Source organism: Furipterus horrens, unplaced genomic scaffold (genome assembly GCF_987537825.1).
Source record: "Furipterus horrens unplaced genomic scaffold, mFurHor1.1.pri manual_scaffold_2, whole genome shotgun sequence".
Lineage (NCBI taxonomy): Eukaryota > Metazoa > Chordata > Mammalia > Chiroptera > Furipteridae > Furipterus > Furipterus horrens.
Window position 1 is genome coordinate 41,708,571 of NW_028327172.1, and position 16,952 is coordinate 41,725,522.

General features: G+C 37.9%; 1 protein-coding gene across 1 annotated transcript; it reads left to right on the forward strand.

The window, feature by feature from the left end:
- The first annotated feature begins 11,555 nt into the window (after positions 1 to 11,555).
- Positions 11,556 to 12,479, forward strand: LOC150018247 (olfactory receptor 2D3-like). The gene has a single exon (XM_090267680.1). It carries the CDS (start codon positions 11,556 to 11,558, stop codon positions 12,477 to 12,479), a length of 924 nt encoding a protein of 307 aa, XP_090123806.1.
- The last annotated feature ends 4,473 nt before the right edge of the window (positions 12,480 to 16,952 follow it).

Sequence of the window (16,952 nt, forward strand, 5' to 3'; positions counted from 1 at the left end):
GAGATTTCTATATATGTAATTTTTTTTCGTTGTAATAGTCATGAGGCTAAACCCTAAACAAAGCTAGTGGCAATTCATTAAAGCCCATTCCTTTTTAAGTAAAAAAAGCACTGCCATTGGTAAGAGACCAAATACTTTTTCTTGGATGGTACTTAGCCTGAATGTGTAGGATTTTCCTAAGTTTTCCAGAAGATCTCCCTTCTCATTTGTTTTTATTTTATTTTTGGAAAGGTGATGCAATATTTTAAGAAGTAGTATGCTTTTCTTTAGCCATTATAAAGTGATAGAAGACTAATGGATTCCATCTGGCTCAGCAACAATATTGAATGAGTCAATTAAAGAAATATGGTCTCCGAAGAGTTCTAAGATAACAGACATACTAAAATTTACTATATTTTCTTTCTTTTGATTTTATTTACCTTATAACTACATGTCTTTCCACTTTATATTAAGTTTTTATGCAAGCCAGATGAGATTGATTTAATTTGGTTTTGTATAGATTAAGATAATTTATAGACTGGTAGTTTCCAATTTATCTGAACCTTTTATATTCTCCTGGACTTCACAAGTTTTAGCCTAAACATTGTATGTTCCTATTGATATGCACCATTTTTCTTTAGTCAAAAAGTAGTTTTATGGGTCATGACTCTCACATAGACACTAAAAATAACAGAGATGCTTTAGCTTAAATCATATAATGTCTTATCACAATGCTAGTTTTCTATTATTTTTGTAAAAAATAGTAGTGTTATGCTATATATGCTTTAAAACCTTTATTAATCACTAATGGACAATTATTGCTATTTTGAAATCTCACATGATCAGTTTTAGCTTTAAAATGTTTTTAAAATATGCTTTATTGATTATGCTGTTACAGTTGTCCCAATTTCTTTTCCCTTGTTCCCCTCCACCCAGTGACCCCCTTCCCTCCAGTTGTCCCCCCACCTTAGTCCATGCCCATTGGTTGTGCATACAGTCCTTCTCAACCTCTTCCTGTCTACTCCACTCCCTCCTACTATGCTTCTTAATTCCTGTACCATCTCCCTCCCTTACCCCCTTACCCCTCCCTGCTGACCTCCCCCCATAATGTTCCCCATATCTATAATTCTTTTCCCACTCTCATTGCCTACTTAGTTTGCCTTTGTTTCGGTTCCCTGGGTTCTGTTGTTGGTTGTTGTAATACAGTTTTCATTTTAATGTTCATAGTTTTGATCCTCTTTCTCCTAAACAAGTCCCTTTAACATTTCATATTACAGTGGTTTGAATCTGATAAACTTTAGTTTTACTTTTTCCTGGAAGCACTTCTTCTGCCCTTCTATTCTGAATGACAGCTTCGCTGGATAGAGTAATCATGGTTGTAGGTTGTTGCTTTTGATTACTTTGAATATTTCTTGCCAGTCCCTTCTTGCCTGCAGTTTCTTTTGAGAAATCAGCTGATAGTCTTATTGGGACCCCTTTGTAAGTAATTCTCTTCTTCTATCTTGCTGCTTTTAAGATTCTCTCTTTATCTTTAATTTTTGACATTTTAATTATAATGTGTCTTGCTGTGGTTCTCCCTGGGTCCATTTTTTCTGGAACTCTCTGTGCTTCCTGGGCCAATAAGTCTATTTCCTTCCCCAAGTTAGGGAAGTTCTGCTTCTTTATTTTTTCACATAATTTTTCAAATTCTGGTTCTTCTTCTTCACCTTCTGGCAGCCCTGTGATTCGGATGTTCACTCTCTTACAGTTGTCCCAGAGGTTTCTAAGCCTCTCCTCATTTTCCTCACTTCTCATTTCCTCTTTCTTCATTGGTTGACTGTTTGTTTCTTCCCTATGTTCCCATTTGTTGATTTGATCCCTGGTTTTCCTTCCCTCACCACTTGTTTTTTATGTGTTTTCATTCATTTTAGCAGGACTAGCCTTCATTCCTTCCCCATCTTGTTTAAGATCTTCTGTCAGGTCTGTAAGCATTTGTATAACCAAAGCTCTGAACGGTGCCTCAGAAAGATTTCCTATCTGCTGATCTGTTAGATCAGATATTTGCTGTTTGGTCAGCTGCATGATTGGGATCTCTATCATGATCTGTGCCATCCTGACAGTTTTGTGTTTACCTTTGCTTCCTGGGCGGGGCTGTCACACCTCCTACATGATAGGGGGCGGAGCCCCATGTACTCGTCACTACTGGGCGACCCTTCTCACCATTCTGTGGCATGTTGTGTGGGGGCGAAGGTCCAAGATGGATTCTTGCCATTTCCCCTCCGCTGAGAGACTAGGAGCTACTTCCTCCGTCCCCACTCTCTCCAGCCTCCACAGTCCAAGGCAATGGGGGTCTGCCTTCCTTGGTGTTGGAATCATGAGCTGATGGGTCTGGTCTGCAGCTGGGGGACTCCCCAGGTGTTCCTCACCTCTTTTTAAATATGGGTGTCTGTGCTTACCGCCATCCCACCACCGTCACTGCAGCTGCAGCTGCCAGCACAGCTTGACCTCTCCACCCCGGCTTCGCCCTTCCTATGCATCCAAATGAGCACCACTTCTTTATAACTTCATATGTTGGACTTTCATGTAGCTTTATTTTCTGGAACTTCTGGTTATTTCTGGTTTTGCGGTAGATGTATTCCTTCTTAGTTGTGGAGGGAGATGGAGTGTGTCAGTCTAGGCCTCCATCTTGGCCAGAAGTCTGGTTTACCTAAAATGCTTTCTAATTAGAGCAAAAAAGAAAAAAAGATGGATATGGACAATAGTGGGGTGATTGCAGGGGTGGGTGAATGGAGGTGGAAGAGGGTATGAGGGGATAAATGGTAATGGAAAATTTACAATAAAAATTTTAAAAATAAAAAAATGCTTTTACATTTTAGTTAAGCTGTCCTGGGATCATTTATAATTATAATTCAACTATCACCTATATTATAACATGACATCATCTTGCTAGTCTAAACCATCTGATTTTTATAGTTTTTTATATAGCCATTAGATCATTTGTTATACAAATCCTCTCTGCCCCTACTTACCTTTTATTTTACTTGATCAATTGGACTTCTGAGAGAGTTATCTTATTGTTTCTATAACAGTGCATTTTCTCTTTCCTTTTATTGTTATAGGTTTCATTTTTATATGTCTTTACCTCAATATTTAAAATATTTTACTCTTAAATGTTTAAAAAATACAGAAGAGTAGAAAAAAGTGTACATGACAACTTTGTCCACAACTCTGCCTTGGTTACAAATTTCATGGGGACGCTTAAGAGTTTAGGAGGAAGTTCACACCTAAGAAAGAAAAGGTGTGGGCATGCTCCCAAGAGAGTCCCCTGGATCTTTGGTCTTGAAGCTTTTTAAACTCTCTTATGTGGGTGGGAACCCTAGGAGAGGTCTCAGGGGAGGGTTTCAGCAGAATATTCATCAGCTTTCCAGGTGTGTTCTTTAGTATGTTGATGTACCAAAATGAGCACATAGAGAGACCAGGGTCATTTTTGGTCAGCTTTGCCTCTATCTTGGATTTGTTTGGTTCTTGGATTATTTTGTTATTTATTTCCCTGACCTCATTTGTTCACTAATGGCACTAATTGGGTCTCTGTTATCTATCTCCCTAACCAGGTGATGTAAGCTATTTACTCTCTGATTAGGGAGGTGAGGTGTAAACCCTTTGCTCTCTAATGTCCTTGGTTAGGGAAGATAAGGTCTTGTGAGTCACTAGATAGCTATAAATTTCTTGAATTGTTTGGCCCTATTTGTCTAACCAACTGTCTCAGTTTCCCTTTTTCCCACTTGTCAAAAGTTCTCCTAACTTTTAACTATCCTGCCTCATCATTGTTAGGGCCAGAGAGCCCATGTTGCCCACCCTGAAACCTGCCACCTGTGTCAGGACATACAAAACAGGCTATGGTCAGTGGTCACTGTGTTCTTGAAAACTGTGGCCTGCAGTCTCACAGGACTTGAGCCAATACCTGTGCTAAAGCAAAGAGGGCATCTATCACTAGCTGTGTACCTGATCACGAAGTTCCCTCTCTGACCTCTCCCAAGTAGAACAACTCCTCAGTTCCTACTCTACTGACCCAACCTGTTTCATTAAGGAATTTAAGTATCTCACTGTCTTCTATGACCTCTCCTGGCATGATCTTTATGTCATTCTCTCTACCTTTCTGACTCCTGAGGAAAGGGAATGGTTTTGTCTGGCAGCCCAGGCTCATGCTGACACTCTTAACAGACAGGACCCTAATAATGGTCCCGTTGGGGCTGCTGCAGTTCCCCACAAGGAGCCTGACTGGGACTATCAGGAGGGAAAGCCTGGCTGACTAGCCTGCAATCATACGATAACCTGCCTAACTGTGGGATTCCAGGCAGCCTCCCTTAGGCAGTCAACTATGATAAGTTAAAATAAATCTCATAAGAACCAGGTGAAAACCCTACAGCCTTCCTATCCAGGTTACAGGAAGCCTTCCAAAATATCCTTACTCACCAGAGCAACCTGTTTTTAACTGAATTAATAAATCTAGCTTTTAGAGTCTTTAACAACAGAGACAAGAAGGGTGCCCAGAAAAAAAGACAGTGGAAGGAAGCAAAGGCGAAATCCTGCCACCAGGCTTACCAGCTACTAGCCTCAGAACTCAAGGAGACCAGGGAGCCCTCTAAAACCAAACAAAAGGGAATGGCTCCCCATGGAAACTGCTTTAAATGTAGGAAACCAGGACACTGGTTCAAACTGTGCCTGCAGCTACAACCCCCACTGGTGCCATGCCCCTTATACAAACTGGAGGGCCACTGGAAGTCTGACTGTCCTTCAGTAAAGGCTTTGAACTGGTCCACCCGACTCCTCCCTTCTTCTGAGCACAAACCTAACAATCATGACTATTCAAAAGTTTGCCTTTCTCTTCTTCTTTGCTTGCCATTAAGTAACAAGGAAGTCACATAGCATAATTGGAATGATATTTGATTTATATAAAAGCAATGTAACTCACCTTTTCTTACTCAACAGAGTAATAAAGTACAGATACTGACATACATTTTTAAATGAAAACATCAGCCTCTGCCTGGATGCCAGACTACATTAATGACTGTGCAGCAGAGATTAGATAAGTAATATCAAGTGAGAAGCTAATAAGCTGATGAAGTCACTATGTTCTGGGAACTACCCATGTTTTATAAAGCAAACAGTTTTTGAAGAAAATAAGTTTTATTTATGCCACAAGTTGTATGACTGTAACTTTGTATTCAGTCTACTCAAATGACATTGATTTCAATAGCACAATTTGAATTCATTTATCAATGAATAGCTTATTTATTTATTAACTAAATATTTTTGAGAACTCTTCTAGATGCTGAATATATATATTGCAATTAATGAAGTTCAAAATTCCTATCCCCATAGACTTACATTTTAAAAGAAGGTGATATAAATAAATAAAACACATAATATGTCTGATGGTAATAAGTGCTATGAGAAAATAAAAGCAAGGAAATGTGGCTTGCAATTTTAAGCAGGTGGTCAGGAAAGGCCTTTCTAAGAGGGTGAAATTTAAGTTAAAGAAGACATCTTACATCATAGAGAAATGAATATTTGTCCCAAGACAAGAAATCTAAAAAGAAAAAAACAACCAGGAAGAAATTTGGGGGAAGAGGGACTAAATGGAGAGAACAGAGAGAGTCTAAATGGTTGGCTGGGAATGGGTTTTTTGAAGATCAGAATAGAGAAAGGTCAGCGTGTTTGAAGGCTGATGAGAGACAGGGAGAGTGGCAAGGGATGAGATCATAGAAACAGGCAGACGCCAAAGTGGTAGGACCTTGCATTAGTTTCCTAGGGCCGCCATAACAAATCATCACAAACTTTGTGGCTCAAGACAACAGAAATTCAGAGTTCTGGAGGTCAAAAGTCTAAAATCAATGTATCTGCAGACTACGCGCCCTCAGGAGGATCTAAGAGAGGAGTCTTCCTTGCATCTTCCAACTTTTGTGCTCTGGGTATTCCTTGGCTTCTGGCAGCATAACTCCAATTTCTGCCTTTTTCTTCACAATGCCTTCTTTCCTCTGTCTCTGCATCTTTCCCTCTTCTTAAAAGGACATCTGTCATTGGGTTTAGGGTCCATCCTCATCCAGGATGATCTTGTCTTGAGATTTCCCTTAATTACATTTTCACAGACCTTTATTCCAAATAAGGTCCCATTCTGAGGTTCCAAGTGGACATATCTTTTTGGATGATACAATTCAACCTATTGCAGGCTTGGAAACCCTGAAGAGGTAATCCATTTTATGTCCAATAGAAAGCTATCTTGATATTATAGTTTCAAAAGGTCGTTGTGTTGGAAAATGGATTGTAGATAGTAAAGCATGGAAGCAAGAAAAGCAATCAGAAAGATCGAGCTCTATTGCAATAGCCCAGGGGATAGATGATGGTCTTAACTAGGTTATGGAAGTAGAGAAGCAGAGAAGATGGTAAGACATCTGGGTAGGTAGGATGTACAAGATGAAAGAAGAGAGAAATGAAATATTCCTGCTAAGTCTTTAACCTGAGCAATTCTGTGGGTAATTGAAAAGGCTCAAAAAGGAGGAATTTGGTGCTGGTGGTGGTGGTGGGGTATAGAATTCCCTTTTGGACCTGTATGTGGCCCTGTGTTATATGCTGACTTAGTTCTCACAATACTTCTGTATTTGAATAACTACAATAAATCCTGCAGTTAAACAGTCATGGCATCTTAAATAGCATCATGTACCTCTCCCCCCAACCCCCTTAGCAATTAAAGTATTTTGAGTACAATTTCAGTCAAAGTTTCTGAAATCCCCTGGCTTCATCCAGACAATGCACAATACACTGATGTCAGCTACCTTTTCTGTTGCTATCATTATTGAAAATGCTAAAAATTCTGCCAGGATATTTAGAGACTCCAGAAGTCCTTAGACTCGTTTGAGAAACAGTAGCGTAGTATCTGATATCAGATAAAATTTGGGTATTTTAGTTTGTGATTACACTTTTCTAAAAAAGCCCCAAGGTATCTCTCACTGTAGAAAGGTTTTAAAAAGTTTGCAGCACTAATTGCTCCAGGGAATAACTTGTTTACAATGGCTCTTAGGACTTCAGGCTTAAAGACTTCTTTCCAGGAAAACCCTCCATCCTGATCCCTTGGTGAATTTGGGATTTTAATAAAATGATGCTTCTTGGCTTGGGATAGAATAAAACTCAGCCCAGACCATGACCTAACCTTCAGAATGTTTGGTAAACTGCAGTAGACTTTGTCTATTAGGATATGAATTAGCAGACTGCAGAAGCCACACCTTTTTTTCATCCATTAACTTATCTCTTCACTCCTGTGTTTCTCTCGCGCCAGTCCTCCAGGTGAGAGTGAGTAGGATTGTTAGGGGAAATTAATCCTTTCGGATATCTGAAATCTTGATTCTGTTCATTGGGGTGGGTTTTCCCTTTTCTTCTCCTGCCCCTCTCTTTTCCACATGACTTCTAATGAGAATATGAGCTCTTCTTTTTTTGCTGCATCTCCTGAGTAATAAGCTCTTGAATCCTGTTCTATTATTCCCCTGGAGAGGAGTAAACTATTGATCAGGGATACTAGAGTGACTGCAAGAACTGTGGACACCTAGTGCCTCTTCTTCTGCACTTAAAGCTAATCTGCTGGATTCTCTTCTGCCCCTTGCTGTCTCAATGCTCTCTGTTCAGGGATTCCTTCCTCATTCCTTTTAGCCACTTGGGTTTGGACAAAGCATAGGAAGATGGATAAAACCTGACCTTTCTACATAGGGGACACAGGCAGGATCTTCTTGTGGTCAGACATCTCTGTGTGGCCAAACAAGCCTGTGTGAGTGTTAATCTGTGTGTGCAGGCATACACAGGTCCTCATGTCTTTTACCCCATCACAATGAACTACCCCTTTTTCATTTGGATGCAGCTGACAGTCCATTCATTTTTTTTAATCTGGTGATCAATGCTGGGATTTTTCTAAACCAAGATCCTTTTAAACCCAGGTCAGAATTCTTATTTCAACAGCCAACACTGAGAGAGTGAATGTACATATTGGCTGAAGTGTCAGCCTGAGTCTATTCAACTCACTTTAAACCTCTACTATATATCATGTGACACCGATATACAGACAATAGAGATAAGTGATACACATTTCACTACCTTGAGGAGGCAGCTCTGTCCAGGGAGACAAGAATTTAATCACATATTTTAAAAAACAATCTACTACCTATCACATTTGGCCTTCACATTGAATTTTGCTAGCAACACAGTGCTAGTACCAAAGAATGAACAAAGAGCAAAAGAATGTAAAGGGTAAAAATAGTGAGAACAAGCATTTTCTTTAATCAAACACAGCAGCCCTGTGTTACTATGCTTTGTCCTTAACAACTATTTCCTTATCTTGCAATTACTTCTAGATCATGATCCTATTATTATAATGAATATTATATAATATTTTGAGCTAGACTTTACTGTCCTAAATTCTCTCTGTATAAACACTATACGATATGTATTATTCACGTCACCATTTTACAGATGAGAAAAGCTAGACACAGAAAAACTAAGTAATTCACTGTTGGTCACCCATTAACTAGAAAAGCTAAGCTTCAAGCCCTTCATTTTAGCTGCAGAGTGCCAGTGTGCCAATCAGTGAGCTATGCTCTCTCCTTACATGTGAGGGCAATCCATGATCAGTGGACTCTCACTGCAGGAAAAATGTCTGTGGAAACACACACACACTGCAAATATGCATGTACTCATAAAAACACACACCTATTCACACTCCATTTAAAAGATTAAAATGACATATCACACAAAGATTCTGATGGCTTGCTTTTCATTTACTAATCTGTCATAGTCAACTTGCTAAGTCATTAAATATGGATATGATAGCCATTTAACTTTTACCTAGAAGCCAAATATGCCTCATTTGTTGTTTTAATATGCATGTTTTGTTTCACGTTTATTGTTCAGTTTTTTGTGAATTGGATATCAAAATCCTTTGCCCAATTTTTGGAATGGATTATGTGTCTTTCATTATTGATTTTTAAGAGCTGTTTATATTTTAGGAATAACAAAAATTCTTCTGTTAAGTTTTTTGCAAATATTTTCTCAGATTTACTTTATTTAAAAATTTTCTTTATAGTGGTATCCACTACATAGAAGCCTGATTTTTTATTTGTCAAGTTGGTCAGCATTTCACTTTATGATTTTTTATGTGCATGTTTAAGAAAACTTTTATCACCCAAAGATTGGATAGATTGATAGATATATACAGATAGTTAGACTATCAACTTTCATAGAAAACTTAATTTAAAAAAAAATTAGGTCATTAATTCTTTTGGAATTAATTATTGCTTATACTTACATAATATATATGTATAAATATCCTTAAATAAGTGTAATATAAATATGTGTATAATTATATATAGGTATACATATATTCTAAAATGTGTTAGCCATTGTCCCATACTTTTTGTAAAGTAAGATACTTATTTAAGATGTCACCATTGTTATATATTAAAGTTTCATATGTACTAGCATCTGTTTCCATTCTATAATATATTTATTGGCCAGCTGTTCTATGCCTGCTTAGTATATATTATTGCAACAAGAGAGGAAAAATTTATTATATATTTTATATCTGATAAGATATATTTATTTTACTCCATCATTTATCTTTTCTACATCTCACTTTCTATCATAAAATTACTTATCTAGATAAATTTAGAATCAGCTTATTAAATTCCCTTTAAAAAAATCTTCTGTAAACTTGGTCAGAATTACAGTGAATTTATGGATTGATTCATATGAAATGAACATCTTTATAAAACTATGTTGTTCTATTTATAAAATCAGTTTTCTATTCATTTACTCAGACATCATATTTCACAGTTTCTTCAAAAAGATCTTGAACACTTCTTTAAGTATACACTGTAATCAAGTCAGTAGTATTTTTAAAATGTGGTGGGCTATGATACATTAAAAGAATCTGTGGGAAACTGAACATAATCTAACCTTACTAAGGAATGTTGAATAATGTGGCTGATCATATTTACTGTCAATAGATGCACTATCAGGAGCAACTGTAGGAAGTATTGATAAAGAATTATAAAACAGGACATTAAAGGTAATGTAACAATGTAAATTAAGTAACTACAGACTGTTCACCAATAGTAAGATGATGTATAACAACCAATTAGCTTTAATTCCTGATAAACGGAGCTGAGACTCCACCATAGGTTTGTAATCACTTGTGGACTACGTGAATGCATGAAAATTTTTTTTGATTAACAATAAATTTAACTAATTCTAGAAAAAAAAGAATGTTCAATTACTTCATCTTGTACCAGACCACATTTCTTACCAGTTATCATAGGCTTGAATTGACTTTTTAATTTTTTTAAAGATATACAACCAAATTATTGTCAAATAATCTTTATCACTTTCTAAAATATCTGTTCCTTTAATTCCTTCTATCGTCGTATGGGCCAGACCTCCTAAAATGTTTTTAAAATATCTGTTAAAATATGCCTGACTGTTATTTTTGTGCCTACAGAGAGCTCTGCCATTACAGATTAGCTCTAAAACCCTGAAAATGAAGAATGCCTGTGGGCTTATCTTCAAGGAGTGGGTGTGGGGAATAGGCAGAGAGAACTGGGTGAAAGTTGAACTTCATCTACAACCAGTTTTTGACTAAGAAAGAAAAAGAATTGCAGGATACAGAACAAGTGAGGAAGGCCTATAGGAACCAGTTTGAAAATGTCTGAGTCGTTGTTTCATCATCTGTATACTAGGGATAATAATAACTACCTCATATGAACTTAAAGAGGATTTAAAATAAAAAGTAAAATATGTAAAAAAACCAAAAACTGTTAATAATGATGGAACCATGAGAGTGCCCAATATATGATAATTAGTATTGTGACTGCCTAGGGCCTTGTGCAAAAAGAGATAGAACTGTGAAAAACAGGCGAGGGCATATTTAAAAGATGCTACTAAATGCAATGACCAATGAAGCAGCTATTTTTATTGCTGTTTCTCAGCACCCTCTTCCCATTGAAAACAAATGTCAGGAGACTTTGTTTAAGGACCAAGACCACAGACTACTACAACTTCCTTTAAATTCCCATTCCTTGTTCAGAGTGTTTCTCTAAGATTACTTTGTAAATATGATTTAAAAATCAGCCTTTATAAATGTTATTAGACAATTTGCAGCATAAAAATCTAACTGGTTTAAAGCAGCAACATCAATTTGTTTACTTCTCAAACCTGCATAAAAGAAAAGATGCCCTGTGAACAACACTATCATCTTCTAAGGACTATACGTAGCCCAGCCAAGGTTTGGTCACGTAGCATATTCAGGATGATTTCTGCCCCTCTGATGCTAACATAAGATTCAAGGAGAAAGAAAATCAGAAATGTCTTTCAATTGTCAGATCTACTGAGCAAAAATGAAACTCTGTTTTCTGACATATGGAAGCTGTTAATATTGAAAAGCAATAGCCCAGTTTTGGATAGTTTAAATAAAATATCTAAGATACTCATATTTTTAAAAATAACTGACTACTATATGTTTCTTTTCTTGGTGCTGCCTATCAACAGTAATATAAACATTCATGGGAGAAGAAAATCAAACCTATGTGACTGAATTTATCTTCCTGGGCCTTTCACAGGATCCACAGACACAAGTCCTGCTCTTCTTCCTTTTTCTGATCATCTACCTGCTGACCGTGCTGGGAAATCTGCTCATCATTGTGCTCATTCACATGGACTCCAGACTCCATACACCCATGTACTTTTTCCTTAGAAACTTGTCTTTTGCTGATCTCTGTTTTTCTACTACTACAGTCCCTCAGGCACTAGTGCACTTCCTGGTGAAGAAAAAAACCATTTCCTTTGCTGGATGCTCAACACAGATAGTTATTTTACTTCTGGTTGGCTGTACAGAGTGTGCACTACTGGCAGTGATGTCCTATGACCGGTATGTGGCTGTCTGCAAGCCCCTGCACTATGCCACCGTCATGACACATTGGGTATGTGTCCAGCTGGCTACAGGGTCTTGGGCCAGTGGAGCGTTTGTGTCTCTGGTGGACACCACATTCACATTGCATCTGCCCTACCGAGGGAACAATATCATTAACCATTTTTTCTGTGAACCTCCTGCACTCCTGAAGCTGGCTTCAGCAGATACCTACAGCACAGAAATGGCAATCTTTGTAATGGGCGTGGTCATCCTCTTAGCTCCTGTCTCCCTGATCCTTGTCTCCTATTGGCACATTATCTCCACTGTGATCCAGATGCAGTCCGGAGAGGGCAGGCTCAAGGCTTTCTCTACCTGTGGTTCCCATCTCATTGTTGTTGTCCTCTTTTATGGCTCAGCAATATTTGCCTACATGAGGCCAAACTCCAAAATAATGAATGAAAGAGATAAAATGATCTCTGTGTTCTACTCAGCAGTGACGCCCATGCTGAACCCCATCATTTATAGTCTGAGGAACAAGGATGTCAAAGGGGCTCTCAAGAGAGTGACTACAAAATAGTCTTTTTGATGGTGGGGATCTCTGATTAGAATGACAATTTTAGGAATGTGGAAAGAAGTGATTTTTCTTGTAAATTTTTCCCATGTTCATCTAATCCTTCCACTTTTTTCTTCCTTCCCCTATTATCCCACATCTCTTCTCAGATAAATTCAGCAAATTTCCTATTCAAAGCAAGGTACCTTGATAGACACAGGAAAGAAATATAGAAAGGAAAGAAAAGGAGTAAAAAGAAGGAAGGAAGGAAGGGAGCAATGAAGGAAGGAAGGAAGGGAGGGAGGGAGGAAGGAAAGAAATGAAAGGCAGGTAAGTAAACAGTCACTACTCTCCAAGCCCATGTAAGCTAATAAGGAAATTAAAACAAGTAGACATAGAACTATTTTTTTTAAAGGAGAGAGAGAAAAGAACAAAATAGACAAATAAAACTATCATAAATATGATAATTCATTTCTGGCAAATGAAGTCATTTCCTTCATTCTTGCATGAATTCATTAAATATATTTGAACATTTATTATATATTCCAAGTATATTTCTGGGAACCAGGGATATAAACATAAAAAGTAAAGTCTTCATGGTGTTATATTAGTATTTCTAACATAACCTTAAATTCTAAATGTAACATTTTCTGAAATTTAAAAGAGAGCACATTTAAGAAATAACAAATGGTAGAATTATTCTAAGAGTATGTGTAACATTAGGAAAAATGTGAAATATAAGCTAAAAAGGGTGTAGTCAAGATGGTAGCATAGGTAAATGGGATACTCACATCCTCCACAAGGATATCAAAATTACAACTAAACTACAGGACAACCATCAATGAGAACTGCCTGAGATCTAGCTGAGCAGAAGTCTCATAATGAAAGAATAAGAAGATGCCACATGGAGACTGGTAGGAGGGGTGGGATTGTGGATGAAGCTGATCAAACACCCATGTGTGATAGTTAAATATTGGGAGGAATATATCAGTGACTGAGATAACCCTAAGGAACATGGGGTCCCAGCCTCATACCAGGCCCACCAACCAAGGGTTCCAGCACTTGGAAAAGAAGTCTTCGTAACTTCTGGCTGTGAAAACCAGCAGGGATTATGGCTGAGTGAGACAGAGGGCTACTGGAGACCCAGGTGTTCCCCTTAAAGGGCCCCCACACAGACTTACTCAGACTGATTCTCTGTGAGCTCCAGAGCTGGAGCAGCAGCTTGAAAGATGCCAGGAACATACAGGGAGGAACTGAATTGTCTTGCATCAGGATGAGGGCTGAAGGAGAAGCTTTCTCCAGACAGAAGTGGTGGTAGAAGCCATTGTTCCTTTGCTGAGATAACTCCTGCAGGCACAGGTGGGTGTCATTTCTGAGTGTCCATCAACTTGGCTAACACTGTTTGCCTTGCCCTGTTGACTAAGACTGCCCTATACAACTTGTAAGCCCACTTATGATGTTTCCAATGGCTTTCCATACAAATGGTCCATTTAGGCTCATGCTTCAGACTTTCCTAAAACCTCTCAGATAAGCAGTGTCTGGCCTTAGTGTGCCCCATACTTCTTGCTAAGTGGTCCCATGCTTGGCACTAGTGGGTGCTGGCCTTGGCTTGCAGTTTAGCCTGTCTCAGGCACCTCTAAGCCCACCACCAGTAGCAGTTGCTCTGTAGCCCATTCTGGGTGGTCTTGGGCAAGGTACAGGTGGCATTTGACCTTGGCCTGCTCCTCCCAGGATGGACCAAAGGCAGTGCACCCACTGGACAGCTTCAGACAACACCAAAGCACTTCCATGAGCAACACACTCAAGGGGTGGACATAGTGGGCACCAGAGCCACACTGAAGTGAGTCCTGTTCTGTGGAGTCAGCCCCCGTACAGCAGATCCTTCACAGTGGTCTCAGTCAGTCCTCTCAGCTGATCAATCTAAGAGTAAATCTCTCCCATTGATGTGCCAACAATAATCAAGGCTCAACTACTATAAGAGGTTGCACACAAGCCCACATGGGGTGAGGCACACCTGGAGCGCACAGCTTGAGTGAGTGGGGAGGTTACACCATGGGGCCCTAAAGGACACCTACCACATTAGGCTATTCTACCAAACTGGGGAAATGTAGCAGCTCTACCCAGTACATAGAAACAAACACAGGGAGGCTTCTGAGATGAGAAGACAAAGAAACATGTCCCAAATGAAAGAACAGCACAAAACTCCAGAAAAAGAACTAAACAAAATAGAGACAAGCAATCTACCAGATGCAGACTTCAAATCACTGGTTATAAGGACACTTAATGAAGTTAGGGGAAGAGTAGATGAACTTAGTAAGAACTTCAACAGATGTCTAGGGAACATAAAAAATTGAGATAGGAAAACATAAAAAAAAAGATCCAATCAGAAATGAAGACTACAGTAACTGAAATGAAGAATACATTACAGGGAATCAGCAAGAAGATGAAGCAGAGGGTCAAATCTGCAACTTGGAAGATAAGGTAGCAGAAAACACCTCACCAGAACAGAAAAAAAAAAAAGAGAAAAGAATCCAAATAAATGAGGCTAGTTTAAGAAACCTCTGGGGCAAAATGCACATCATATGGGTGCTGAGAAGAGAAGAGAGAGCAAATAATTGAAAACCTATTTGAAAAAATAATGATGGAAAACTTCCCTAACCTGGTGAAGGAAATAGACATGCAAGTCCAGGAAGTCAGAGACACAAACAAGACGAACCCAAAGATGCCCACACCAAGACACATATATTTAGAATGCCAAAGGTTAAAGACAAAGAGAGAAACTTAAAAGCAGTAAGAGGAAAGCAGTTAGTTACCTACAAGGAAGGTCCCATTAGATTGTCAGCTTATTTCTTACAGAAACTTGGTAGGCCAGAAGGGATTGGCACAGAATATTCAAAGTCATGAAAAGCAAGGACTTACAACCAAGATCACTCTACTCAACACAGTTATCATTTAGAATCAACTGATAAACAGCTTCTCAGACAAGAAAAAGCTAAAGGAGTTCATGACCATCAAACCAGTATTACAAGAAAGATTAAAGGGTCTTATTTAATTATTATAAGAAAAAAGATCAAATAAAATGACAATAAATACATATCTATTAACAGTTTAAAAGCAAATGGATTAAATGCTCTAATCAAAAGACATACAGTGGCTGAATGGGTAACAAAACAAGACCTTTGCATATGCTGTCTATAAGAGATTCACTTCAGCTTGAAAGAGACACACAGACTGAAAGTAAAAAAATAGGAAAAGATATTTCATGAAACAAACAAGCAAAAAAACTGGGATACTTAGACCAGAAAAAATAGACTTTAAAACAAAGATTATATATAACAAGAAACCAAAAAGGACCCAGCAATTCCACTTTTTGGTATTTATCTGAAGAAACCCAAAATAATAAATTGAAAACACATATGCATCCATATGTTCACTGCAACATTATTTACAATAGCCAAGATATGGAAGCAACCTAAGTGTTCATCAATAGATGAATGGATGAAGAAGAGGTGGTACATATATACAATGGAATGTGACTTAGTCATAAAAAGGAATGTAATCTTGCCATCTGCAACCACATGGATAAACCTAGAGAGAATTATGCTAAATGAAATAAGTCAGATAGGGAAAGACAAATGCCATACGATTTCACTTATGTATGGAATAAAAAAAAAAAACAAGTAAGACAGAAACATATTCATAAATGCAGAGAGCATTTTCACAGTTGCCAGATGGGAAGGGGGATTAAGGGGATGGCTGAAAAAGGTAAAGGGACTAAGAAGTACAAATTGGGAGTTACAGATTAGTCATGGGGATGTAAAGTACAGCACAGAGGATATAGTCGATAATATTGTAATTACTATATATGGTGTCAGATGGGTACTAGGTTTATCAGGATAATCACTTTGTAAGGCATATAAATGTCTAATCAATGGCTTATACACCTGAAGCTAATATAATGTACATCAGCTGTAATTGAAAACTAAAAAATAATTCAAAATTAAAAAAATGAAGCTGAAAAGTCAGAGTCTAGATGTAGAAATACTTTGAATTCAATTCTAACAAATTTGCCCAGCATGTAATTATGAAAGTGCTGAAAATTGAAAAATTTATGGGACAGTGATGGAAAATGAGTAAAAATTAAGAAAAGGAGGGGACATTGTTTTATGTCACGTTAAAGCATTTTTGATGTAGACCATAGTTTTACACAGCATGGTTTGAAGTGATTCCTGGGTTGTTTGTTGAAAATATTTATCAATACAGGATGGGGTAGGGTATTTGATTTCAGGAATATACATTTGTAACAAGTCCCAGGTGATTCTTAAGCACACTAAAAATTTTATATTGCTTTTTAGGAAATGGAATGGCTTTTATATAAACAAAGTGTGTAATTAGTTGCTTTATGTATGACTCCTCCCTTAGATTGTAATTCCATGGCAGTGAAGGCTGTAACTGCTTTATTGATCATTATATTACCACTTATAGTAAAGTGCCAGCCAC

What these genes read in the sequence shown, in the direction of transcription:
- LOC150018247 (XM_090267680.1), top strand. Translation starts at nt 11,556, where the DNA reads ATGGGAGAAGAAAATCAAACCTATGTGACTGAATTTATCTTCCTGGGC.